We start from the raw sequence: 27,433 nt of genomic DNA, 5'->3' as shown, positions 1-27,433 counted from the left end.
GTGGGGCAAAACGATGACACTTGGAAATACCAACAGTCTGCTCGTGTCATGCAGAAAAGAACAAACTCCAGGCTGCAAAAGGCACTAGATCCAGGTACATTTGAGCATCTGTTGTTAAATACAACCAGGGGGTGACACAACTCATCCGGTGAGAGGAGTTAGCTCTGGGAGGTGAGCTTCCATTTGACGTCAGAAAGAAGTAGGTTGGTGGGGAGCAATCTGCGGGGTGGTAACATCAACTCCTCTCCATCTGAGGAGGAAGGGAAGCGCTGCCAGGTGGACGTGGCTTGAGAAATCATGTGGCATCTGTTCCCTCGTTCTTGCAGTCTCGCTGTCCAGTCGTGGTCCTTGTAAAGGAAGTCCACTCTTTACCAAACATGTGAACCCCCCATCTAATAGCTAACTTCATATTGACTTTGACGATCTTCTTCCAGTTGGATCGTGCTCCCCTCTCTCTTTGTTTAAAAATAATAGCTTTTGTAGTAGTTAGCAATTTCTCAGGCAAATGCAATTCTGTAGTGCTGGCACAGTTCCATTAATCATATAGAGTAATCAGTTTGTGCCAAAAACCTATCAAGTTGAGCTGCCTTTTTGAGAGCTGGTGGGAATGTGTACCCAGTGGTGTTCTTGCCGGCATATGGACTTCCCGTGTGTGCAGGAATGGCTAGGGTGTGGGGGGGTCCCCTCCTCTGTGCTCAGGGCACAGTGCTAGCAGGCTAAAAGAGACTGGAAAGTCTCAGGTGTCAAAGTCATAAGGACAGATCTTGGTATAAAATTTTATGTTTAGGGACACATTTTATGTTTAGGGACGCGTATCCCCAGGCCTTTTTCATACCCTCCCCTGAAACTTTCAGCAGTCAGAATAAGCTCTCCATAAAATATAGGCAGGAGCTCTTTTAGCCTTAAGCTCCACCAGCAATTTGATATATGTCAGATAGGAGCATTTATCCTCAACGTCAGTTGAGAGTAAGAAATATGTGTTTCTTTGGGTTATGTGGTGAACTGCTGGCAAAGAAAAGATTATTTAATGTGGCCCAGCTGGCAAATGAGAGAGACCATTTTAGTGGTAGTGCTGAAAAACTCAAATGTTCGATTTGATAACCTGGGAGACTTGAGAGAGGTCTTCCTCTGGGCTGAACCATGCTCAGGAGGTCCTCCCGTGTTGGAAGCAAGCCTTGTTGTGTAGCAGGGCCTGAGCCAAGTGCACTAACTGTGCAGTTGTCCTGCCAGAGCCACTGGTGGAGGAATGGGCAGAAAGTGTCAGCACCCTTGGGACCGAGGGAGAAGGGAACAGGGGCCACCACAGGAGTGTGGGAAGCATATGGTGATGGAGCAGGGAGGAAGTGGTGGTGGCAGAGAAGATCAGCTACACGAAGTTTCAAACCACTGAACAAGCGCGTAGAAAAGTATTGAAGAGGGGGAGAGAGGAGCAGAGCTTAGCAATGGCAGATGTGAGGAGCAAATGGAAAGGTGAAGATGAGGGTATCTGCATGAGGTGGAGAGAGGCAGAAGGGGATCAGACTCACGTGCTTCGTTGTGTCCTGGTTTAGCAAAGGGTCAGTGTTGGTGCTAGCACAAGGCAGTGCCCGCAGGGATGGAAAGGGGGTGGAGTGGGATCATGTTTAGCTTGTTCCTTCAGCTTGGAAAGAAATAAGTCATCGAGTCCTGCAAGCTAAGCTGTGTATAATGTGAAATGCCATGATGTTGCAACTAGATCTCTGTCCTGAAAACCTGAGTTACAGAGCTGCAGTTAGCTGTAACCATCGCAGGGCACGCTTCTCCTTCAAGGGCTACCTGTCTCTGTGTTGCCTGTGTTCGAGTTGCTCCAGGCAAAGTTCAGCAAGTGTGCATTTGTTTCCTTGATCAGATCCCAGACGTTTCACAGCTACCTGGAGGACATCATCAACTACCGCTGGGAGCTGGAGGAAGGGAAACCCAACCCGCTGCGGGAGTCCACCTTCCAGGAGCTGCCCCTGCGCACCCGTGTCGAGATCCTGCACCGCCTCTGCGACTACCGGCTCGATGCAGATGATGTCTTCGACCTCCTCAAGGTGTGTTGGGGAGCTGGAGCAGGGAAGGAGGAAAAGGTGGGGCTGTAGGAGCTGGGCCAGATTAGGGAATCTCTTTGAGAAGGGAGAGGATGCTGCTATTAGGTGAATTTTTAGGCCAGGTACTTGGTGGTGCTGTAGGGCAGCGGTTCCCCATCTCGATCCCCAACCCTTACCTTGCAGGCGAACTAAGGCAAACAGGCAGGACTGCTCCCAGGGCTCTTGTTCTACAGGGATGTGTTTGTAACACAAAAGTAAATTGGCTTTGTTGGCTACCCTTCCTGAGAAGACTGAATTTTGGAGATGCTCCAACTGCGATGGCAGGGCTGGGCGAGCTGGGGCTGTGCTGCTGAGGGATGGTGTGAGATGAAAGGATGGGGCTGAAGTGCACCGGGGGCTGGGGGAAGGGTGGTAGGGAGGGGGAGGGAGCTTCTCAGGGCTGTGCGTGACTGTCGCCAGCGCTAATTAGACCTTCGCTGTCAGGAGCACCAGAGATGAAATGTTAAAACGAGGGAGGCCATTCAAATTAGAGATGCCAATCTCAATCCCTCCTTGGACGGGGAGCGAACGTTGCCTTCCCCCTGGAGTAACATTTTCCCAGATCGGCCCGGAGGAGCAGCTGTACTGCTGTTGTGGCATGGTGGGAGGGGAGGGAGGTGTTTGCGGAGGGGGTGTCATCGTGTTTTGTGTGACAATGTGGCCGCTTTTCAACTTGTCACCGTCTGGCGGGGGGCTCCCCGTGGGCACAGGGCTTGGACGCCGATAGCCTCCGCGTGGAGCCGCTGGGCGAGGACAGCAGCGGTGCCCTGTACTGGTACTTCTACGGCACGCGGATGTACAAGGAGGACCCGGTGCAGGCGAAAACCAACGGAGAGCTGGCTCCAGACAGGTAACAGCCCCTCGAATGCCCCCGTGCCCAAGCCAGGGGCATGGCAGGAGGGGGGCGGAGGGGACTCCGCCTGACTGCTGTTGTCCCGGGGGGGGGTGGCTGGGAACAGGGGGCCGCGGCCGTGCGGGGCGAGAGCGAAGTTGCCAAGCAGACTGCGAGCTGCCCCGCGCGGCGCATTGTGCCGGAGCCAGCCTGCAGCCTTTGTGGCACCAGGAGAGCCTGCTGCCGAGCGATGCTGCCTGCCCCACCGCATTCCTTGCTGTCTGCCCCGCACCGCGCTGGCGGCTCCCAGAGCAGGCTCCCAGCAAGGGGGAAGCCCTCGTCTTCTCCCCTCCCTCCCTCCCCTTTCTGATGTAATCCCTCCCTTCGGTTTGGTTCCTAGCAGCTGTTCCCATTTCCCTGCCCTTCTCCCTCCCTGCCAGCCGCGGTTCCCGTGCTCAGCAGATATTTCATGGTGGTTTTGCTGTTTCGCAGGGGGTGTGGGGGGCAGGCGAACACCCCAAACGTTCCTGGGAAAACAGGCAAGAGACGAGGGCGACCCCCAAAGCGGAAAAAACTACTGGAGGAAAATTTGCTGAGGTATGGAAAGGTTGTTCCGCAAGAGACATAGGATGCCTGTGTTCCCAGAGGGAAGTCTCTCTGATATTTCTCGCAATTAATAATATAATGTGCTTCTGGGGTTCCCCCAGTAAGTATGTATATATCATGCAGCCATAATCTCAATGCATCTGTGAAGTGAAGCAGGCTCGGGCTTGGTGGGTGCTTTGATCACTCTCCAAAGAAAATTCTGACTGAGATGGATGCCAAGCTCGGTGAAACACTGGGTATCACTCTTCCAACTGCCTCACTTCTGATGCAGCTCCTCTGTGCAGTGCTAGGGGATACGCTCCTGATAAAAGAGTGCTTTCACTCTGCAGCACTTGAAGCCAAAATCTTGGCCACTTGAGTCAGTATAGATTTTGGGATACTTCCCGTGAGAATTGAAATACTGCCTCTGCCAAATTCTAGCCTGCATTCTTCACTCCTTAACGTTTTGTGAAGCTATGACAAGTATGTGTGTTTGTGTATATGACAAGTATGTGTGTATATATACATGCACATACACACACATTATAGAAGGAATGGGGTGTTTTGCATGTTTTTTGTGTGCAGTGATTGCTGTATCCTCATTCTTCTTAAAAGTGTCTTGTTTTCAGTGATGTGAAGTAATGTATTTATTGTGTCACTTCTCTTTCTTTTTGGTAGGGAGAAAGCAGAAGAGAACATGCTAATCCGTGAGACTCAGATAAGAAATGGTAAAGAGATTTTGTGGGGTCAGGGTTGATGTGATCAGCTAACACAACTCCTAAATTATCAAAGCTCAGGGAGTTACCTCTCAGGAAAGGGAGAGTCCGTCTGTCAGTGGTCCAGCTGAGTCTGGAAGGAGGGGTTAGTGTTACAGACTGCCCTGCAGCTGGGAGCCTGGGCACCTGCCTGCTTCCTATCTTATCCTGGATTAGTTTGGGATGAACAAACGCAACATATTGGGTTACACGAGGCCTTAGGGGCCCACCTACTCCCTAAAGTTGATAGAAATGGGTTGTGAATGGCCCTCACTTCTCTGGGGGGGAGTTGAACACAAGCCCCTGTTTGTAGCAGGCACACTTTTTCTTTCATGCCTCATGCACGGGCTGGGAAGAGAGCTGGGTCAGTGATGCCAAGATAGGGAAGGACCTTTCTGATTCTCCTCACCTCTCCCTCCAGTTGGTGGCTGTGCTTGGTGCTGTGTCAATGACGACTTGGGGATACCCACCTAAGGGTTAATGAGGCAAGCAGGGAAAGAGAGTTGGCAACATAATGTGCAACGGAGTCCGAGGGGGCCAGGGCTCATTTGTCATACATGTGAATCCCTTGGCTTCCACATAACTCACGGGCTCAGCCTGCCCGTTCCTCCACAATAAAAGGCAACTGTGGCATTGTCTTTCCCGTGCCTCGTTCCCTTCTGCCTTTGTGCTCAGATTTCCTGGCTGCTGCTCTGGAGTTGGGAGGCAGAGCTGCAGCTACGCACGTGAGACGCTGGGTTTTATCAGATCATTGTTTTCTAGCAAATTGTGCCGCTTCAGCTGTGGAGTAATCTTCTGGTGGCACAAAGCAGTGCATTAGTCCTGGCTGCTTTTGAAGCCAGTCAGCCACAGGCAGCTGGCAGGGGAAGGGAAAAAGAGGGGGCAGGCTTCAGGGCAGCGTGCAGGTGAGCTCCCTGCTGCAGTAGCTTGAGGTGTCACAGCCCCTAGCCATCCGCTGCCTCCTTCGGCCAAAGGAGAGAGCGTCACAGAGCCAGGGCGACAGAAGCTACAGCACACGGTTGCTGCTTTGCCCTCTCCGGTCCCTGGTATGTTAACATGAGCTGCAGCCGATGGCAGGTTAAGCTGTCTGCTGGCCTGTGACCTGCAGCTACCATGGCACTGAGGTTTCTGACCAAGGGCAGGTGGCCGGAGGGAGGCTGCAGCTCTCCGTCCTTCCTGGGGCAACCCGATAGCTCGTGTGCAGGAGCCACTGGCAGCTCAAATCCACAGAGGGCCTGGGGTCATGTTCAGAGAGAGAGGGGCTCTGGTTTTTTTGCTTGTTTTTATTTTTCATTGCTAATTTGCTTGAAAATGCGGTGAGAAGCTGCATGTTATTTGCTGGTGGTGGGGATGTGGCCATTCCTTTTTTTTTTTTTCCAGTAGACAGTGGTTGGCCTGATTTTTCTTGAGGCAGCTGAGAACCTCTCAACCCAAAAGGGTTTGAGCCAACATCTTCCCCTCTCCAAAAGTGAGCCACGAGCTCTCTGCTTAGAGAGCATCCTGGGGCAAAAGCATGCAAGTTGCAACTGATGAGGCTTCTCCGCTCTGTGTAAACATTTGTGCAGCAGGAACCACATTCCCTCTTTCCAGGTGGGTGTTCCAACCACCATGCGAGAGAGCCTTTCCTTCACCATTAGTATTCAAATGTTTCACGCAAAGCGGAACAGCCCTGAATGTCTTGGTAGTTAGGACATGCTTCAGAGTGGTGGGAGATCTGCTTCAGATCCAGCTCTGGATCAAGCAGGGGATGGGATGTGAACTTTTGCAACTTCCCCAGCATCTGGCAGCCCGATGAACCCCATCCTTCACTTCCTCTTCAGTTCTTTCAAGTGCCTGCAAACAAAATGTTTCATTTGGGTAGAATGGAAGGTTTTATTCACTGCAGCAAAGGTTTGCAGTACTAAAAAAAAATGGCTTTTTTCAAATAACATTAATTTTCATTGTTTTTATTCTGCTGCCAGACTAAATCAGACATTTGCATTGCCCTATGTCCTGCTCTGGCTGACAGCCTCCATTACAAGAAACAAATTAAATCCTTTCCTCTGGTACATCATAACTGGAGTGGAGGGTTACTGCAGGGATGTCACACCACCTTTACTTCTTCACCTTTGGAATTCCTCTGTCTTGGCATCACTGTCAGTGTCGCTAGGGGAAGTAACCACACTTGTAGTAGCTTGAGAGTAGTTTTTAGGCACACTGACTTCCCCTCCTAGAGCATGTTTCCCATAACAGTGACCATGGGCAGTATCTTTTCCTCTTCCCAAGCCCTGAGGGCAGGAGAAGAGAAGGGATAAAGAAAAGTTTAGTCATAACTGCTGTGGAGATAACATCCTTTCATGTTGTTGAAGGGTCCCAAGGGCCAGGCCGTGGGACATGGTGGCTGCTGTGTCAGACGGAAGAGGAGTGGAGGCAGGTCACAGAGAGCTTCAGAGAGAGGACTTCCCTTAGAGAGCGGCAGCTCTACAAACTCTTGAGTGAAGACTTCCTGCCGGAGATCTGCAACATGATTGCACAGAAGGTGAGGAGACATGACATCCTGTTTACCTCTGTTCGACTGCTTCCAAGAGCATGGACGTTTGCTGATTGAAGGAGAGCAAAATCCAAGCAGCTGTCACCCCGTCCTGCTCCCCTCTCCGGCCTGCACGTGCCCTGGATGCAGGGGCTGTCTAGCTCACGCATGGGGAGAAAGATTCTCCCCATGGAGTGGTAGGGCTAGAGATCTGGTCGGTGATTGCACGGTAGCATGAGTAGGATGGCTGAAGGGGTTCCTGTCTTCAGCCATGTTGTGCGTCCCTTTTCTGCAAGCAGGGAAACTGTCTGCTTCTGAACTTCTGCGATTTACTGCCTGGCTTTTCTCTGCAAGCTGCCTCTGATTTTACTTTTACTGCAGTTTCTCAGCTGGCTCTGCTGAAGGGGCAGTTGCTGCTGCTTTAGCTGTCCTAGCTAGGTCTGCTTGAGATGGTATGGCAGAGCCCTTAGACTCCAAAGGGTGCTGCCCATCAAAGGAACATTTTCAGGTGGGACAGCAGGAACAGGATCCTTCGTCTGGATGGCTTTGCAAAATGGGCTCTGCAGTCAGTGTGATATTCTTGGACTGAGTTCAGTGTGTTTGTTTGCTGCCCATGTAAAGCTAATAGGGATTTCATGGTCACTTCTAGCCCCCAGAGTTTCTCTTGCCAGTATCACCGATGTGCCCTAATTTCCTCCACTCTCTCTTTCCTTCCCTCAATTCTCAACCCTGTTTCAGGAGAAGCGTCTGCAGCGGCCAGAGTTTTCTCCCAGGTGGATGTCTGACCATCAGCCCATCAAACCAATCAAGCAGGAGGTGAGGGGGGGTGCGAGGGGGAGGACAACAGAGGGAGGCGAGAGCAGATGCCTCCTGGGGGAAAAAATAAACCGCAGCATCGCTATTCAGTGGGAAGGAGTCATTTGAAAGTGCTCGTGCTGAAAGGGAGATGGGTGGTAATGCCCGTCAAACGCAGGCTGACACTCGGGGTTTCTATGGCGAGCAGGGAGGTGCTGCCCTCTGGATCGCAGAGGTAAGCGGCCTTGCCGCAGACGCTGGTGCAGCTGCATATGGAAATCTGTACTCAGCCTGGGGAATTCCACTTCAATGAAAGTGCTGGCACATTCGAGGCAGTTCAAAGAAAAAGTTGAAGAAGGATGAGAGGGCTAGAAGAACTGGCTTACAAAGGGAAATGACAGAAATTCAGCCAAGGGGAAAACGTGAGGCTGCAAACACATGAGGGTGTAGATAGTGCGGGGAGAGAGAAGAATGACTTGATGGAGTACAGAGCTGAGCTAGGAGGGGGGTCAGATGGAAATGGAAGTCACAATTTAGGCATTTTCTTAAAGAAATGCTCATCAAACTACAATATTGTCTGCTAAAATGGCCCCTCCGTGCCTCCTCACCCTCATCTTCTCTCTACCCCATCGGTGTAAAAGCGCTGCTGCTTGCGGGTCTGTGCAGTGAACCAGACCCAGAAAAATGGCTGGAGTTAAATATAACCCTTTTCTTTGGTTGGTTATTTTTAACATAGATCAGCTTTCCGATCCAGTTCACCACACAGCCCCCAACAGTCACGTTGGCACAGCCAGGGGCGCGGTGCGGTGGAGATGGGGGTTCTTTCAACTGGCAACTGCTACCCAAAGAAAGTGGTCAGGCAACACAGGATTAGCTCTAGAGGAAAAAAGTGGCTTGATTCTATCAGGCCGTGGCATGATCCCTCACTGCAGACGTAATGAAAACATAGTTACCTGTTGTTTTGTCCCAGAATGCTGTCAAACCCTGGGAAATCGAGCTGCAGGGAATATCCCACGTGACCCAGGGGTTCCTGCAAAACAAAGGAGAAAGTACCGCTCCCCGCAATAAACACGATTGCTTAAAATACATGGAGGAAGGAAGAGCCTCTCATCGTGCTGCAGATAAAAGCCTGCAGAGAGGAAAATGAGACCCTGGCGATGGTCAGTTGGGGGCCAGCGCTGCCCTCTGCAGAGCCCACCATCCAGGAAGCGCAGGGCCACGTGTTTGTTCGCAGGCAGCAGAAATCCCAGAGGAGGAGGGGAGTGGGAAACACATGGAGCCTGAACGATGCTAATCAGTACCGCAGGTGCTCCAGGTCTGCGGCGGCAGAGGGCTGTTAATTGCTGCCTGTGGGCCAGTGAAACGTTTTCCAGTGAGCGGGGGGCCCTCCTGGCTCCTGCCGCAGTGGGGAGCGGGGACTCAGCCAGCACGAGGATGGGGAATCTCTGGGCGGGTGTGCTGCCTGCCCAGCGGGATGCAGCACGCAGGGGAGCCAGCGACGGTGCCAGGCATCTGATGGCTTGTTGGCTGAGTGAGGGGTGGGCAGCAGGCAAGCCTCGGGGAGAACACTGCCTCCTGTGCAGGGGTGACCCCTGCCTCCCGGCTCCGCTAGATGGATGCCGCCTCGGTCCGAGATGCAACTGCTCCGTAGGCTCCTAATCCTGCGGGGGATTTCTCAACAGGTGGTTCAGATTAGCTCCTCATTAAAGAGCCGCCTGAGCAGCACCCTCATTAGGGCAGTGCTGCGGAAACCGGAGCAGGGAAGGTTTGGAGGGCGAGGGGCCAGGGCGCCCGCGCCTCCTGCTCCTGAAGTCTGATACCCGCTGTCTGAGAGCAAAGTAAAAGGCAGAAATTTGGCCCTTTTGGGGCCCGGGGGGAGGCAGCAATGTTGTGTCCTGGAGTGCTCTCTGGCGGAGGGAAGGAGGTGGTGGTCACAGAAGCGAGAGTTGGTTTGCTTGTTGTTGGCTTTTTTCATGCAAGTGGGAATGAAGCTGGAGAAATGTTCTCTTTGCTGCTGCTTCATTTAAGAAGGAAGTTTAACTTGTGTTGGTTTCTTGCTTTTGTCATGCCAATGGGTGTCTGCTTCCATCACGTCTAGTAGGAGTTTGAAACTTGCTATCTATCTTTTGTTTGTGTTTGCTTGCTTATTTTTTAACCCTGAGATGAACACCCTCAGCTCCAATGGGCTTTAACTGGGACAGCAGCAGCAGGCAGTAGGTCCCTCTGAAATTCAGGCCGTTTCTGTGTCTGAAGTGTCGTGAGGAATCCACCCAGCATTGCCACTGCCCTGCAAGCACCCCAGTGAGCAAATGCAGTTGTTAGGGGCATCTGCTGCAGTCTGTGGTTCCTGCTTTTCTCTTTTCCTTCTGTTCCTAGATTTGCCAGGTTGACGTTCTCTCTTTTGCTAAGATTGTTGCATTGCCTTTTCAGCATGATATTTGTGAAGGGTTGATCCAGAACATGCTATGGATTCTGTCTTGTGCCATTACAGTATATATGGGGTGCTCAATGCACCCAGTAGGCTTGGAGAGGTCCTGGTGTGACCACTGCGACTTGGGTGTTGTGTTTATGTAGGTTGTGAATGGTGGATGCTGCATGAATTTAAGGGAAGGGGAGGGCTTACCTGTGCACTGACACTTGCTCAAATTAGTGTGGCATGACAGGCTGGCTTAGATCTACTGGCTGGAGAGTCCAAAGGCTGATGGTCACATCCTCAATTAAATCTCTGGTGTGCTGCTGACTTCTGAGGGCTGGTTCCTGCTTACCTCTTTCTCTTCCTAATGATGGTTTTCTTTGGTTTCTATTGCAATTTATAGGTCAGACAAGGAGGTTGGGAGGAAAGCTGTTTAAAGACTGTCAGGATCAGGCCTGAAAAGAAGTTGTTTGTAGTGCATGAGTAGAAAATAAGATAGGAAAGGGATTTGAAAAAGAATAAAAAGCGAAAATGTAGAACCCAATTCTGCAAGTTCTTATCTTCTACTTGACATACCAGTGTCAGTCCTGGGCATGCTGGTGCTTAGATATTGATCGGTTGGAGGAAATATCTGAGAAAGACAACTGGAATGATTAAGGAGCTGGAAGGGTTGCTTTATAAGGAGATATTTAACCTAATTACAGAAACAGAAGATTTGTGCAAGTGTCTGAGGAAGCTCATAAACACTGGAATGTGACTGAAGGAGAGGGGAATTTATGCTGGACTAGAAAAGAGTAACTAGGAATAATTGGATGGAATGAGGGGATGAAAAATTAACTTCAGGCTGAATGCGAGGAGATGCTGGCTAACCTAAAGGAGTGTGGACTTGCAGAATGGTTTCCTTTGGAAAGCAGTGGAAGCATTAAGTACTAATAGTAGGCAAAGAACTAAGAAGGAAAATAGGCAGAGTTCCCTTGTGGTGAGATCATGCTGTGGCTTTCACCTAAAAAGATAGCACAGGATAGGTGCTTGTGCTGTCCAGTCTGTCTCTAAAGGCAGGATATGGACCTGATGTCGTGAAAAATCCTGTAGCGCTCCCTTGGACGCTTTTCTGTAGCTGGTGGTGGTTGAAGTGTAATTCTCTTAATGTATTTTTGCTGCTGAGGACAGGACAATAATGTGGTGCTTGTCCACGGAGAGCTGCAGGGGGAGATTGTAGGGCAGCATTGTGTAGGGGAAGGGGAAGGAGAGAGGGAATGAATGTACACTAAAACCAGACAACATTTCTAGGCGTTTATCAAAACACCCCGAGGTTCCCCTTGTAGGCAACAAAACAAGGACAAAATAGTAATCATAGTGCCAGATTTTTTCTGGGGATTAATAGTAGGCCGAGGGAAGTTGATGGTCTGAGCAGCAGCCAGGGGACCCCAGCTGATTGCTAATCCTCAGGAAATACCTTCTGCTTAAGTGGTGGTTGCTGGTTAGTCCCTGAAATGAAGGTGGACAAAACCGTATGTGCGTTGTTCTTTTCTGGTCAGTATTCCCTGCTGATAAGGCACATGTACCTTGATCTTGCAGAAGTCAAAGAGGTGGGAGTAGATGGCTGATTCATTTGATTTCTAATTAAATTAAGCCAATAAAGGTAATTCCACACTGCCACATACATACCTCGCACTTTATTGGAGAAACAGGAGCAGGCAATTCCTGGTCTGAGAAGCGTGCAGTCTAAGTGGGATCAAACACAGCCTTACAGCCTGCTGGGCGTGGGGAGGTGAGGAAGTGGGGCCATAAAGAGCCAGGCGTACTTGAATGAGAAAGCTGGCCAGGGGACCCAGCAGGAAACAAACAAATGACTGAGGGCTGGTTCGTGGGAGATTAGCTCATAGAAGTATGGTAGGCTTTAGTTTGAATGGGAAAGAAAAACACTCCAAATGATACCTTGACGTAAGGCTGTACTGGTCTCCTTTTCTATCCGAAGTACTGGGTGTTTTATGGCAGAGCCAGGCGCAGCAGAACAGTTCTTTCTGCTCACACTTGTAACATGGGACTCGGCTAGCTGGAAGGGGTGTAGGCATTGCACAGGGGTGACAACAGCCAGATTCCTTTGCCCATAAGGGAAGTCCATGGGGCACATCCCTGGTGGAGCAGCAGTTTGCCGAACCAATCACTTCTCCTTCCTTTGCCTTTCAGTCAGTAGGGTCTCATTGCTTGACAATTACCTTTCCATGTTGCTTTTTATCTGAGAATTCATATGTACATCTCTCTTTTTGTTGTTCCAGCCATTCACTGTAGGTATGCCTTAATACTTGCACAAGTAAACCTGCCTCTGCTCAGACTTGAATAAGCCAGTGCTGCATTACATTTTTCTGTGCACTGTTTTGTCACAGGTAAACCCGAATGTGCTCAGTTCGATGGAGAAGCAGAGGCGCAGGGAGGAAGAGGAGGAGCGCCAGATCCTTATAGCAGTGCAGAAGAGGGAGCAGGAGCAGCTGCTAAAGGAGGAAAGAAAAAGAGAGATGGAGGAGAAGGTCAAAGCAGTGGAAGGTACGTGCAGCCAGTGTGAAGCAGAGGTGGGAGATTTCAAAGCTGAGTCTGAGATCTTGAACTAAGATCTATTTGCATCCCTCCCCTGCCAGGCAAACTGATGGGAATAACTCTTCTTGGACTTGGCTTAGATAAATTGGTCTGACTGTACTTTCTTTTTGCCTTGTCCACCCCTCTTGTGTTGATGGCTGTTCCCTAGTGTTCTCTTCAGTTCTGTCTTCTTCAAGTCATACTCATTTTTTCCTTGTCATAGCTGTATTTTTCTCCTGCTATCCATGTTGTTCCTCAGTTTCCTTCTTTTGTGTCCCCACTGGGCTTCTCATAGATCTCCCTCCATGCAGGCTTAGCTGGCTTAACTCTTACTGAATAGTATTTGGTCCTTTTGGCCTACTGCATGATGAAAGGAGGATTCCTTTCGGGGAGAAAGGGAAGGGGACAACATGGGAATAGCGAGGGTATTATTTTTATATTGCTCCTGACCTCATCAGCTGGAGTACTAAAGGTGAAGGAACCAGGCTAAACAGGGCACTGGCAGGTGGCAAATTCAGGTTTTAGTCTTGTTTTCTGATGTTTTTAAGTAACATAAATATAGGCTGTTCTGCAAGAAACAGTGGTCTTGCATTTCATACATCAGTCTGAGACACAGACTGGAGACATTCAGCCAGTACATGTAGGTACTGGTGTCTAAGAGCAGGCTCATATCTAACCACCACCTCTCTTAGCCTCCTTTACAGGGATTTCTTTATTTGCTGCTTTTGCCAGTGGCTGGCTGGGCTGTTGCAGTTCCAGGGAAACACTGAATATTGTCAGAAAATATGTTCTCACAATGCGTGGCAGTATCACTGTTGCGAATCCTTAGATGGAAAAAGAACCAGAAAAGGAGGGGGGGGGGAAAAAGGGTTCATGCAAACCCTGTAAACTTTCCAAGATGAAACAAGTCTGCTACCAGATGTCTGGTAGCAGACCAGATGTTATCTAAGAATAGTTCCTTTTACCTGCTTACTTTCTAACCTTTTGAAAATCCAATTACTTGCTTGGCCTTTGGATATTTCTGGTTGCTGGTCTTGGCTAATCTGGTACTTTAAACTCAGAATCATCCAGCTTCCAGATCTGCTACAGGTATCTGTTTCACCTTGGCAAATTGCATGTTCCCTGTGCTTTAACTCTCCATCTGTATAGACAAAATTAATCTTCAAGATCCAGAGGAGCTGCAAATTTAAATCTAGTATTCAGAGTTGGTCAGGTATTGTTTTGATAAAAGCCTTGTGAATTTGGGGGTAAATACAATAACTATGTCATCTGATACAAACTCACCAGAGCCACTCAAAAAACTGGCATGGGGTTGGGCAGTAAGCTGTTTTAAGCCATTTCGCATACATTAGTGCTTTTCTTGGCAGGCATGCTTTTATTTTGGTTTGAGCAGTTTCTTTCAATTTACTTCAAACTTGTTCCCAGTCAGTTTAGGCTAAGTCAAGAGAAGTCTGCTTTTAAACTGGTGCAAAAGCTGTTTGGAAAGGTTGTTTGAATGGATGATCTGTTCTGTTAAATCAGTGCTATATTTTTCATCCATAGAAACAGCAGCTATCTGGGTAAGACTTTTGGCTTCGTAACCATCTTTCCTTATTGCTTACTGGTTCTATGACTGTCAAGCTCACCCTCCAACACCCTCTGTTAACACTTACTGTGATAGTTCTTATGATGGACAGAAAGTGATTTGAAAATGAAGTCATTTGTTTTGTTTGGTTCAGACTTGTTAAAGCTGGACATCCGCTGACAGATATTTTTAGGGTAACAAAGACTTTCCTGTATTTTGCCTTCTGCTTAGGATTTAACAATTCTGTAAATTGTTAAGAGGGGTGATATGAAACACAGGGTGGAATATCTGTGTTCTTTGTGACTTCATCAGCACTTCACCTGCATCTTGGGTTTGGACTGTATGCCTGTCTCTAGATCGCATTCCTCTTTCCAGTGTGTGATTTCACTTCCCTCCACTCCAATGCGCACCCCAGTTAGGGACCCTCCTGCTGGGCCCATCTGGATTTTCCTGAATTTAGGAGTCAAAGCAGCTTTCTAGATTTCTCCCAGAACAGCAGGTTAGAATCTTCCAGTTCTCTTCCAGATGCCGTTGTAACATTACCTCTCACACACGACTTTCTATCTGTTTGAGGTACTTTTTAGGGCATTGGTCAGCTTTTGATATTTGGTGGCCTCTCAGTCCAGGCCAACAGCATGGCAGCAAACTCTACCTTTAACATAGCTGTGTTAATTCCTCCCTGTGGTGCTGGGACCTGTCACAGTACTGACTGAGCTCCAGCCTGGTAACACGGAAGCGCTCCGCAATCTCTGTCAGTTTACCATGTCAGATGCTTGGCAGGCATTGATGGATTTCTAATATCTACGTGACCTTACCTCTTGGTTGCTGTTGGCATGAGACTTTCCTTTTGCTGCCCAAGTCATTACTATACGTGTTTCTCAGCTTTTTCACTTAGGCATCCATAACAATGTAATCTAAGCGAGGTTAATTTTACTAAAGAAGCGTGCAATACTGAACCTGTGCTTGGACTGACTGATAATCTCCGCTAACTGTAGTTTGATGTTAGACCTCACCTTACTAAATGGTGTAACAGATGCTGATAGGTTCTGTAGGACATATTAAATGAAAGTCCTGTCCTCTCAACTTCAGTGCTGCCTGGAGTCTTCTAACAGAAAATTTAAATTTGGACTCTTTTTACCAATCTTTGATACATCTAGCCATGGACCTCTCTGGAAAACATACACCTTGTAGCTATTCCTAAACAATATCCATTATCCTGTTAGAGTGTGCTTTCAGATATGGGTATTGTTCCTGGAGTAAAACCATGACTTGCAGTGGTACCATTGGTGACTGTGACATCTCAGGTTCCTTCCCAGAACAGAAATCCATCACTTGTTTTTTTAAGTGGGCATGAGGTGTGGCTGTCAATTCCTCTTCAGGGAAGGAGTACCTACATTTTCCTCAGTCGCTGCAGGAGAAGCATGGAAGGTTTTATTTAGCAGCAGAATGTCTGTTTGAGTGGTGATTCTCTTGTAAGAGTAAAGATTAAATGCATACAGATAGGGTCATCCTGGAGACACTCATTCCTAGTTCTCTTGTGCTCCTACTCCTCATCACAGGCTTTCTTTTGACTGGCACAGTAGGACAGCATATTAATACTGTTCTACCAGCATGTGCTTCTCAAGTCTGGGTCATTGTCCAGAGATGGAGCCTCTGTTAGAGGATTTTGGCCAGGTCTCCAATCTTTCTTTCACTTGGGTGTTTCCCTGGTGTGGCCCTGTGGCCAATTTCCTGGGGTGTTGCAGCTATGACATCTCTCCTTGAGCTGCATTTTCACAGAATTCTGCTTCAACAGAAAGTTGGTACAGGTGTTTAGCAAGTCAAATGAATTCAGGTTTCCTATAACAAAAAGGAAATGAGGTTCATAAGAGTCCATAAACTTTCTATTATGAAGCAATCTGTTAGCCAGCTGTCTGGTTGCAAACCACAGGTTATATTACTAACGTTGCTTCTTCCTGTCTCTCACCTCTTAAACCAAAGCTGTCCCAGTGGCCCTCCTGTGTGGTAGCTTGCTCTCTCTGGCTGCTGGCCGTGAAGGCCTACCTGAACAATCTTCCCAAAGCTGGCTGTGGGGATGGAGGATATTATTGACCCAGCTACTCGTTGCCACCCAGCTGGTAGAACTTCACCCTTCTTTCAGCACTGTTCTTCATCAGCCTCAGTGCAAAACCAGCTGCTGTGAGCTCACCTGGCTGAGGAGTTATTGTGCTTTTTTGACAGCATGGGGACTGGTGGCAAGCAGATAAAGGATGGTAATTTAATAAGTCATCTCTTTCTGTTTAACTGATCTATGCCTTGGTCTGTGCTTTGAACTCTCTTTGTACCACAATGTGGTCAGGAATTTGTCTGGAAGGTGGCATGTGGAGCATCTGCATCACAGTAATGCTCCGAAATCACTGATGGACTAGTCAAGGGAAAATGAAGAGGTGTGTTTGTGGTGTACGGTGTTCTCAGATCCTCTGCTTCTTTGCAGAGAGTTCTTGAGAGCTGCAGGAGCTGCCTGAGTTTTCTCTGTGAGACCTTGTTGACAAGGAGCACTGAATGGCTTTTTCTGCTTGTCTCCCCTTCCTGCTGCAGAGCGAGCCAGGAGGAGGAAGCTTCGTGAAGAGCGGGCCTGGCTGCTGGCACAGGGGAAGGAGCTGCCCCCCGAGCTTTCCCACTTGGATCCCAGTTCCCCTACCAGGGAAGAGCGAAGGACCAAGGATCTGTGAGTATGCAGCTGGGCGTGCAGCACACCCGTGCAGTGAAGCCTTAGTAGGGAGGGGAGGAGAGGAGTGTGGTCATTCACAGGAACGAGGAGGGATAAGTGAGGTTGGAGAGCAGCAAGGAGTAAGCTGAGAAACACCTGGATTTGGTCCATGCGAGACAAGTGTTTGTGATGAGGCCTGTTTAACTTCATGGCACTGCATGTGGCATGGAAGGGAGGATGAGGTAAGAGGGAATGCCTTATATGTGCTAAGTCTCTGTTATTCACTGTTGTTCTTCCAATTACAGCTTTGAACTGGATGATGAGTTCACAGCCATGTACAAAGGTTAGTCCACCTGTCCCGATTTTCCTCTTTGCATGACTTCTTCAAAGCGACACAGTCCCCCAGGCATGTGTGTAATCGCCTGTCTTTTGTTGCTACCAGTTCTAGACGTGGTAAAGGCTCACAAGGACTCTTGGCCCTTCTTGGAACCCGTTGATGAGTCGTATGCTCCTAACTACTACCAGATCATTAAGGTAGGGAAAGCAGCGCAGCGTGCTTGACTGATGCTCTTTGTTGACTGGGGTGCAATTACTTGTAAGTGTTTTGAAGTTCTGTGAGCTGTGTTATCCTCACAGTCAAGCTGCAGTAATCCCTTTGGGTATAGGAAATGCAAGAGGAGAGGCTGCCCTCAGGAGAGCAGCCTCTGCTCTGCATGCCCTCTGTGAGGAAGCTAGTAATTTATGTACCTTTGTAAGTCCCATTGCTCTTGCTGTAACTCAAGGAAAGTTTTGCTGAATTTCAGGCCCCCATGGACATCTCTAGCATGGAGAAGAAGTTGAATGGAGGTCAGTACTGCACCAAGGAAGAATTTGTGGGCGATATGAAGACCATGTTCAGGAACTGTCTTAAGTACAATGGTGAAGGCAGTGGTAAGAGCACTAAGATGCTAAGTTCATCTATTTCCAGTGCTGAGTTAAAGCAGGCACTGATCCCTACCTACTCACCAGAACTTGATTTGTGCTTACTCTCTTTCAGGATATTTTTGAGAGGCTGGAGGAAAGCTCCTGAGTAGTAAGGCCTGGGGATTTAGCCAGGTTTTTAGCACAGTTGTCATGCTGATATATGTGGCCTGTCATCCTAAGGGGCTCCCATGTTGATAGGTGGTGAAGGCAGAACATACAAAGAGAAGAAAGTCCGTTTCTTTACGAGCTTACTCCTTTGTGTGCTTGCATGCGTCTGTGTTCCTTTGTCTCATGATATCTAATACATTTTGAAGAACATAACGAGTCTGGTCAGCCCCCAGTGTTTGTTGAGTACCCCAAAAAAAAGTGAAAAGTGAGCCACATCTGTAGCCTTTTGTATGGAAAATGTATTTTTTAGGTTGCTTGGCTTTTGAATGAATAGCATAAGCCCACAAATGGGAAACCCTGGGTTTAATTGCCACACCGATTAAAATTCTGCACGTTGCTTAGGTAAGAAGTCACTCCCCATATGGTGGGTCATCGCTGCAGACCATGTCTCAACAGCACCGCTTTGAAAGTGAAAACAGAGCTTCTCAGCTTGTCACTGTGGGCCCTAAGTAAAAGCATTTCTGCACTGCCAGTGGGGGAACTCTGTCGTCCAAGGAACTTTTTAGTTCAGTGGAAACAACTGGAAAGTCATTTGCTTCAAGACTTTGTGATCGACACCTCTCACCTGTATTTTCCTTCTTATCCACTCCAATGAAAAGTAGGAGCCCCTCAGAGCAGAACTGTCCTGTGGGAATTGCACAGTAGTGACCGTGGTATTTGCAATAGCTTTTGTGTCATGGTCAGCAAGTGCTTTAAAAACTGTACATGGATAAATGATCTTTGCTGATTTTTTTCCTTTGTCTTGTAGCATACAGCAGAGATTTGAACCAGTCCAGCAAAAGCCTCTTGAGCAGAATCAAATAGCATTGCTGGAATTTAACGTTTCTCTTCTCAGCACTGCTGGCTAGCAGTGCAGGTCACACATCTCTGCAAGCAGAGGTGGTGTTTGCCGTAATGTAATTCTTGGTACTATTCTGGGATGTTAGGTTAATGCTGACTGTGCAAGCCATGCTGCTAATGGTACTTTGTCATGCCTATGTGCCTGTCCTCTGGTGGGGTTACTGAACAAATCTGATGCTGCATTGCTTATTGAGTTTAAGAATATAGACCGGTCAACTAGGTAGAAACAAAAGTCTTCCTCAAAAAAAAAAAATAAAAAAAAAAAAAACAACTGCAGAAAGAGATAATTTTTGTGGGGAAATGAGGAAAGTCTGATGTTGCTTAACTGTTTCTCTCTGTAAGGCTCTGTCCTTGATGTTGCTGGGTTTCTTTTGGCAGAATATACCAAGATGGCTTACAACTTGGAGAGGTGTTTCCACCGAGCAATGATGAAGCACTTCCCTGGGGAAGATGGAGACACAGATGAGGAGTTTTGGATCAGAGAAGATGGGAGGCGGGAGAAGAGGAGCCGGCGGGCTGGCCGCTCCAGCGCTGGCAATGTTTGGACTCGGTCACGAGACCCAGAGGGACCAGGCAAGAGGCAGCAGCGCCTGGAAAATGGAGGGAAACCTCCACCATATCGAGCTGCTTCGAGGGCTCCCGCCTCCTCCTCCTCTTCCTCCTCCTCCTCCTTCTCCTCGTCCTCTGCAGAGGATCCAAGTGGCAACCCCATGCAGCCTCCTCGAGAAGTGGGCCCTTCCAATGGGCGAGGTTTTCCCCGCTCGCTGCAGTACGGCGGCATGCCCAGCCCCGTGCCACATCCCGGCCAGATGGTAAGGAGCAGTTTCTGCTGTTCTTCATCGATCCTGCCTGCGGAGGGAGGCGGGGAGGGAAAAGGGAATTGAACTCTCCCCTGTGGAATCCCTACTTTGTGGCAAGGATCTCCTCCCAGAGATTGAGGGTCGGAGCTGTGGTTTCTCAAACTGAAACTTTTCAGCCCTTAAATTTAAACCAAGACAGTTCGGCCTTACCCGGTCTTTGTGTAGTTGGCTGAGGAGATAGGACTGAAAATAACACACTCTGTTAAGAGTAGCTGGAGCTAGAAGAGTAGCTACTTCTGTAACTGGAGGCTGAACTAGATCGCTACCACACTAATTAGGAAAGGTCTAACAACATTTTTTGCAGGCAAGTACCCATGTGTGCTTGGGCAGTCCTGGCTCCCCCGGTTTTCTCTCTCTCCCTGGAGAGGTACCCCATTGTGCACGTAAAGCAGTCACGTTTCCTCTTTCAACCTCCAGTTTATGATGCTGAACAAGCCAGTCTTCTTTTGTCTCAATTGTTTACAGATGCCCGGTAACTTTGTGCCATCTGCATACTACTGCATTCTGTGCCTTGATATTTATAAAAGCAGTAAACAAAACCACACACAAGGCCACCCTGGGCTGCAGCAGTGACCTCCCTTTAGCCTGATGTTTCCTCTCCGAGGGCCACCTGTTCTGCCTCTTCTATGGGCTGTTCCTCACCCATCCTTTACTGTCTTTTCCTTTTTAACCCGTGATGTCTTGTGGTGTAGTGTGACAGCTGCTTTTCTGAGATCCAGGCTATTCCTCACTTTTTTAGCTGGAAAGAAAACGTTTTAGAGTGATTCTTGTGATGCAGATAGCAGCAGAAGCCAGTAGGAGAGCTGGAGCCAGCAAGTATTTTGAAAGCAATCCAGCATGGTCCCCTTTGTTCTGCTCACGTGCTCCTGTGGTTTGCTCCAGGGACAGGAATAAACCAGCATCCCCTCCAGTTGTCTTACTTGCTTCCGAATAGCTGGGTGGTAGGTGAGTGTATCACAACCTGAGCTCAGGGATATATGATACTCTTTGGCAGGAGAGCTGTGTCATTTCATAGAAAAGCCTACAGGTTTTTCATGGCATCTCCAAAAAGCCTGTCTGTTCTGTGTGGTTCTTTTGGTCTTGGCTTACCCTCTGCTTGAAGCAGCTCTTCTGCTTTTCTGCATCTCACAAATGTGTTTATTTCTCCTTCCTGCTCCCTTCCCCGTCCCCCAGAGACCAGCTGTGCCAGGAACGTTCGGTCCCCTGCGTGGATCAGATCCAACAAAACTGTATGGCTCACCGCGAGTGCCAGAGCCCCATCCTGGAGACCCGGTTCAGCAGCACCAGCACTTTGCCATGCAGGTAAATTGTTTCATAACAATAACAATTGTTTCATAACAACAAATCACGGCACCCAGTGCCCTGCTTGTCCCCTCTGGTGTGTGGGGGACTCCCTGATGGCCCCTGCAGTGGCATTGCCTCTCAGATCAACCTGCTGGCATGCCAGCATCAGTCTTTTCCCACCTCCCTCTCACTGATGTCCTTCTCTCTGCCTCCCCAGCCGGCCGTGGGACTGAACGAGCACCGTGGGCACAGGCTGGCTGCCCCTGAGAAGCAGGTGTGTGCGGGGCCGACCCACGTCACCGGCCTCGGACCCCGTCCCGGCACCCTGCAGCTGGGGCGCGTCAGCGGCCCCCCTCCGGATGCCGTCTACCCGCCAGCCCAGTTCCAGCAGGGCTTCCTCCCTCCAAGGCACAACGGGCCTCCGGTGAGGCCGCCAGAAGGCTCGGAGGTGCCCCCTGGACATATGTACCGGCCCTACAAGTACCTGAACCGCGGGCACCCGGCCCTGTGGAATGGCAGCCACAGCACCGCCAGCCAGGGTGCCGTGGGGCCGGAGGAGAAGGCACCCATGGGGCCAGCGCCCTCGCTGCAGCCCCGCGCCATGGGCCACATGATGGAGCCCCGGGCCTTACGGCCTCCTCTGCCTCCCAGCCAGTGGACTGAGCAATCAAACTTCCTACCTCACGGGGTGCCTCCCTCAGGGTACATCAGACCACCCGGGAAAGCTGCTGGCCAGAGGATGCCGCAGCCGCCGGCCGCTCTGTTTGGGGGACCGGCTCAGGTTCAGAGAGGGTGCCAGGGCGGGGACTCAATGATGGACAGCCCAGAGATGATCGCGATGCAGCAGCTGTCCTCCCGCGTGTGCCCGCCGGGCGTGCCTTACCACCCTCGCCAGCCGCCCCCGCCGCACCTCCCCGGACCCTTTCCCCAGCTGGCTCACGCCGCCTCTGCTGGCGTGCCACCCCCAAAGCCGGTCATGGGGAATGGGAGCTCGCAGGATCAGACCATGGAGCCGGAGAGCAACCAAGGTAACTCCCCGTGGCACTGACCAGAAGCCACCCAGAGGCTTCTCCCCAGTTCTTGCTGCTGCTGGACCTCAGCAGAGGATGCAGCCCCATGAATCCTTGTGCCTGTCTGCACACATCAAGGGTGCGCAAGCAGCCACAGGGAGCGAGGAGCTATGCCCTGCGTTTGTGAGTTCACATGTAGTAGGTGGGTGCTTGTGAGGAGCTGGGAAACACCACATAGTTTAGCTTTGCTGCTCCAGACTCTTGGGGTCCTGAGCTTAACTGTGCTGCAGATGCACAAAGCCTGCATCTGCAGATGTGGCTTTATTTGGATTTGCACCGTTAGAGAAGTGTGAAAGATGCTCTGACTTTCAGGCTCACTGGGGGCCATTTTAAGCACTGGCTGAAGATCAGCAACAAAAGCAGGTTCTATTCTAGAAAAGGATTAATTTTTTGTGTAAATAGTTGTGGGACACATAGTTTATACACGTCTTTTTTTTTCTTCAAATTCTAAATCAGAATATATTTTCTGCTCCAGCCATCACGTAGATTTTTCTAAGATTTTTCATTTCACTGTAACCTGCCAGAGGTCCCCTCCATACCAGTTATACCTGCAAGTTATCAGTTTGCCTTTGGGTGCACGGTCTGTAAGTCTGTAATGCTTCTAGAACTCACTTGGATTTAATATAAAAATTGAATCTGCAAAGAGTTAGGTAAGGAGAGAAGACATTATGCGAAGAAATGGTTTGAATACACTTCCTTGAATATATGTCAGTATGGCTTCTCCTCTGAAATGCACATGTGCCTTCTGAGCTTAGCATCTCAAAATCTTCACAGAACAGGACTGCTAGAAAGGCACTGAAAAGTCATGTCAGTTCAGATGAGATGGCAGCGTGTCATGTATGCCACCACAAGTTTCTTTCTAGTTGAATTTCATTCATTCTAGCTGGTAAACTAGAGATAAAAAAATAAATAAATAAATAAAATAAAACAAACCTAAAGTAGAGATCAAAAAAACCTAGAGATCAAAAACAATTTTTTTCATTAATTTTAGCTGGTAAACTAGAGATCAAAAACCTTGTATCTTTTATCGATCCCTTGTGTGCCTTGGACTACGGAAACTCTTTCCTTGTGTGGCATTGCCTAAAACTCATTATCATTTAACTGTGCTGGATATAGAACAGAGACTGCAAGAGGACGTTGAGTGATTACAGGGCAGAGTGGCTGCATCTCCAAATCACAGTTGGTTAAAATATGGCTGTGATCAGCCTCACAGTACCTTGCTATGTGGTAGTGCTTTTGCCCAGCTGTGGGCAAACAAGATTTGTGGACCAGAAGGGGCAACACAGTGTAAAATCAAAAAAGCCCTGGCTCTTAGCTTGCTCTCATGTGGCTTCTGCAGTATTTCCCAAAGCTGCTTCTCCATGGGGCAGCTTCTGTACACACATGTCAGAGCAAACCTACATGTGCCATGTTTCTCTGGTGGAGGTGGTTTGCAAACTGCAGTTGGAGCTGTATCTTATGGAAATCTTAAGGATTCAGTTCACATGCCTTGTCTTTATGAGAGAGGTGTGCAACGCTAGGAGTAACTTAAAAGAGTTCTTTCAAAAAGATCAGCCAACTTTGCAAAGTTTGGAATTGCTATGGGTCTCTGAAAGAACGGTATTGGCTGTAGGAAGGGGGACTACAGCCCCACAAAGCCCATAGTTAGCATGATGCTGTGCTCCAGCCATCTTATGAAGATGTCTGAGTAGAGGATGGGATGTTGTAGGCTTTGAGGTACTTACTTCAAAGTCTTTGATGGAAACACCTGCTCAGCTTATAAAGTCACTCCTCTTCCATTTTAATAGTTCATCAAGATAGAGTGCTTTCTCCATCCAAATGTTGGAGATTTGGATGGCCCTCAGGTTTTCGCTTGGGCTTTGTGTCAGCAGCCAAAGAGGAGGGAGGCCCAGCATGACCGAGGCTGCTGTTCATGCTGTCAAAAGTAGACGGTAGGAGGTTGTTTTGGCACATCTGGCTGAGCGGGCAGGAATTCCTCTTTGGCAAATTTGCATTGGGTGAGTGTGCCTGTGGGGTGGGGAGGGCTGACGTGCAAAACAAGACCAGCACCTGACGCTTCCCCTTTCTCTTTCCAGTGGAGCCACCAGCGGGCGTGGAGGAGAAGGCTCAGTGCATCGGCATTCCCGACGGGGCCTACGCCAAACTCCTACCTCATCCCAAGCCCCCCCTGCCCATGGAGTGCACCCGACGCGCCTTGCCCCCAGAGGAGGGGGACGGCTCCGGCATGAAGAGCGACCTGAAGGCAGGGCAGAGCAAGGGCGCCTGGCCAGCCGAGAGCGGCTACGCTGGCCCACAGGGCTGCGTGAGGGACCTGGCGCCCACCTCCGAGCGAGGAGGGCCCGTGCCCGAGAACGGGGCAGCAGGCGAGGGGCCGGCGGAGGGGAAGGGGCTGGCCGCCAGCCTGATGGAGAAGCCCCTCTGCGGCGGGGGGAAGGCTCTGCCCGAAGCGGCCGTGCCTTGCCTGGGGCAGGGCACCGGCCTCCCTGCCATGGACGCCAGCACCGTGGGGGCTGCCCCCAACCAGTTCCACCCTCTCTACATGCCTGGTCTGGAGTACCCCAATTCAGCCGCCCGGTACCACATCAACCCGGGGCTGCAAGGCTTCAGCCCGGTGATGGGCGGCAAGCCTCCCCCCGTGTCCCACCCGCAGCATTTCCCTTCGCGGGGCTTCCAGCCGAGCAACGCCCACCCCGGGGTCTTCCCCCGCTATCGGCCCCACCAGGGCATGCCCTATCCCTACCAGCCCCAGCCTCAACCTTCCTACCACCACTACCAGCGGCCGCCCTACTACGCCTGTCCGCAGGGCTACTCGGACTGGCAGAGGCCTCTGCACCCCCAGGCCAGCCCCAGTGGCCACCCGCCCCTGGCCAGACCCCCCTTCTCCGAGCGGGGGAATGTGAGCGGCTTGCAGGGCTGCGAGGCGCTGAGCGCTGCCCTGGCTTCTCCCAACCGCATGGACGTAGCGAGTGCCAAAGAGGTTTCTCCGAGCGATGGGCAGGATCTGGGGCCTGAAGATGAGAAGTCCGAGGAATCGCAGGAGCGGCCGGAGAGTCCCAAAGAGTTCCTTGATTTGGACAACCACAATGCGGCCACGAAGAGGCAAAGCTCAGTGGCAGCAGGAGAGTTCCTCTACGGAGCTCCCCCGCCCCACTTGGGCTCGGGAATGGGATTTGGGCCATCGGCTTTCCCTCCCCACGGGGTGATGCTACAGACTGGCTCTCCCTATGCATCCCGGCATCCCGCCAGCCATTTCCAACCCAGGACATACGGATCGCCCATGAATGCCCACCTGTCTCATCATCATCCAGCCTCTGGCCAGGCCAACGGCCTCTCTCAGGAGGGACCCCTGTACCGCTGCCGGGAGGAGAACATAGGTCACTTTCAGGCCTTGCTGATGGAGCAGAGAGGCAGTGGAGGTGGCATGGGGGGGCCACCCCAGGACTTGTATAGATCATCGGGGTAAGAGCGTGTTTTCTGTGAGAAGGCGAGGTGGGAGGGGGTGATGCCTGGGTAACCATGTGTGTTGGGTATTCTTGAAAGGCCCAGGCTGAAGACGGAGGAGCTGGCAGGTAATGTGAAAGGCTAATGGGTTACTCAGACTCTTGAAGTAAGAGGTCCCTTAGACCTTCCTGGGAAACTAAAAGAGTCTTGCTGCAGCTTTTTAAAACACGTAATTTTAGCCATCATGGAAACCTGTTAGCCTCTCCTGTCCGTCTCCACACTGGTGCTTTGTTTTATCTGAGAGTATTTTGTTAGCATGTTGTCCAGTGTTGTGCATCTCTTAATCAAAGGGTCTCGTACCAATTTCTTTGCAAGAATTTCATTTTGTCTTTCTCATAGTGCAACAGAGTACCTAACTGAAGTGGAAGTTAGCCTCTTGTTACAAACTCCTCTACTTTAATGTCACCCTCTTCTTTCTTTTTTGCCCTTCCTCTCTGTCTCATATTTCCCTTAAAGAAAAATCAAGTCTCATTGAGATTTTGCATATTAAGTTTTATTCCCAAGTGGAAAATTTTGCTACTCCAAAAATTCCCTGTTCAGACTTCGTAAATGTGCTTCAGCTGTTACCATTTTGCGATAGTTCCAGCATGACTTGAGCAGTAAATCTTGTAAGGCAGATGTGGAGAAAAAGGACCCAAAGGACTTTTCTTCTCCTAGTGTTGAGGGGTTACAACTGTGTCATTGGGGGAGGGGGACGGGAGTCAAAGTTTGTGTTTGGGGGGTGGGGGGGAAGCCTTAAAAAAGAAGACATGCAAAATACGTACCTGTATGTGAAAGTTGTGTGTGTGTGCGTTCGGTCAAGTAGATGGGGTTTGCTCTTGATGTTCATGTGCTAAAACTCTCTCCATTCAACCTGGCTCCAGAATGCAAATGCATCAGGCTCAAGTTCCCTTCCCGAAGATGCCTACAGCAACCATGTCCCGGGAAGATTTGACGCCACAAAAACCATCAGCGTTGCCTCTGGATCAAGTAAGGGTCACCCGAGAAAGCAGAGCTCAGATGAGAGCCTTTTTTCTTAGTGACAATTAAAGGATAGAAATATTTGCCAAGAGTGGGAAGCATTGGAGGAAGCTGGGAAGTGAGCTCACTGTTAGGTAGAGGAATTGGGGATGTCTCTGTCTATAACACACAACCTGGGCTGACGTAGTGCTAGCTTTGAAGTAGTTGCATGAAATCATGAGGCTGTTCCTTCCTACAGCTGGCCGTTAAAGTCTCCAACTCTTCTTCTTCCTCTTCCAGAGCTAGTCCAAGGAAGGAAGGACCTCATGAAGACGAAAGCCACACGTGATTTGGACAAGGGGGAGGAGGGGCAGGCCTTCCTCCCAGCCCCCCCTCACCCAAGCAGCACGTAGCTTCCCGGGTCGGTGGAGCATGGTGCCACGGCGGCTTTTGTGTTGGAAACCCGGAGCGGTGCAGGGCCCCAGCCGGCCGAGCAGCTGGCTCGCCACCACAGGGCGAGCATCGCCAAACCTAGTGGCTTTCCGTGACTGGAGACTGCGTCTCGTTCAGGGTTTGAGGGATTTTTGGGGTGGGGAGGGCGGGGGTGGGGGCTGAAACTTTCATTGACTGCTAAACTCAGGTATATTTTTCAGGGTGGAAGAGGACGATGATGGAATTTTACTTGTAGTATTAACGTGTGTGTTTTGGAGCTGGATCCAGTTTACAGAATTTAACCTGTTGCCTTTTTAAATAAATTTCTGTTGTTGGTGAATGTATTGTACATAATGGGGGAGGGGGTGGGCCCAGCTTGTAGTGGGCTTAGCACTGGAGGAATCCTTAACTGTTTACAATCATATCACACTGAAATCTTTCAGGATAGGGTGAGGGTTTTGTGGGAGTGGGGAGAGGTGAGGGAACATGCAATGGATGACTTGCTGTCCTCTGCAACTGAGACACCAACTCGTAGTTGTTTGACTGACTAGCAGGGATTGCTCAGGGGCATAA

The 27,433-nt window shown here is 49.8% G+C and overlaps 1 protein-coding gene and 1 long non-coding RNA gene across 3 annotated transcripts in view; one reads left to right on the top strand and one right to left on the bottom strand.

Moving 5' to 3' along the window:
• CECR2 (CECR2 histone acetyl-lysine reader) overlaps nt 1-27,016 on the top strand; it is a 93,273-nt gene extending 66,257 nt beyond the window's left edge. The window contains exons 3-19 of one of the 2 annotated variants that reach the window (XM_084498827.1): nt 1,868-2,051; nt 2,798-2,937; nt 3,412-3,516; nt 4,183-4,232; nt 6,608-6,777; nt 7,507-7,584; nt 12,364-12,520; nt 16,692-16,821; nt 17,109-17,146; nt 17,246-17,337; nt 17,607-17,733; nt 19,153-19,586; nt 20,808-20,936; nt 21,136-21,946; nt 24,064-25,447; nt 26,353-26,458; nt 26,729-27,016. In XM_084498827.1, coding sequence (XP_084354953.1) covers nt 1,868-2,051; nt 2,798-2,937; nt 3,412-3,516; nt 4,183-4,232; nt 6,608-6,777; nt 7,507-7,584; nt 12,364-12,520; nt 16,692-16,821; nt 17,109-17,146; nt 17,246-17,337; nt 17,607-17,733; nt 19,153-19,586; nt 20,808-20,936; nt 21,136-21,946; nt 24,064-25,447; nt 26,353-26,458; nt 26,729-26,734 — 4,141 coding nt within the window. In that variant the 3' untranslated portion in view covers nt 26,735-27,016. The remainder of the gene's footprint in view (nt 1-1,867; nt 2,052-2,797; nt 2,938-3,411; nt 3,517-4,182; nt 4,233-6,607; nt 6,778-7,506; nt 7,585-12,363; nt 12,521-16,691; nt 16,822-17,108; nt 17,147-17,245; nt 17,338-17,606; nt 17,734-19,152; nt 19,587-20,807; nt 20,937-21,135; nt 21,947-24,063; nt 25,448-26,352; nt 26,459-26,728) is intronic. The other variant, XM_084498828.1, reaches the window with a different exon arrangement.
• LOC311424345 lies at nt 5,659-9,164 on the bottom strand. The gene is made up of 3 exons (XR_014686061.1): nt 8,714-9,164; nt 8,517-8,593; nt 5,659-6,092 (listed from the first exon to the last, which is right to left on the bottom strand). It is a non-coding gene; the product is annotated as an uncharacterized lncRNA (long non-coding RNA).
• Nucleotides 27,017-27,433: the final 417 nt, after the last annotated feature.

The sequence above is a fragment of the Aythya ferina genome (assembly GCF_964211825.1).
Source record: "Aythya ferina genome assembly, chromosome: 1".
In the NCBI taxonomy this organism is placed as follows: Eukaryota; Metazoa; Chordata; class Aves; order Anseriformes; family Anatidae; genus Aythya; species Aythya ferina.
Note: the sequence above shows the minus strand (reverse complement) of the source record. Positions and strands in the feature narration are given on the sequence as shown.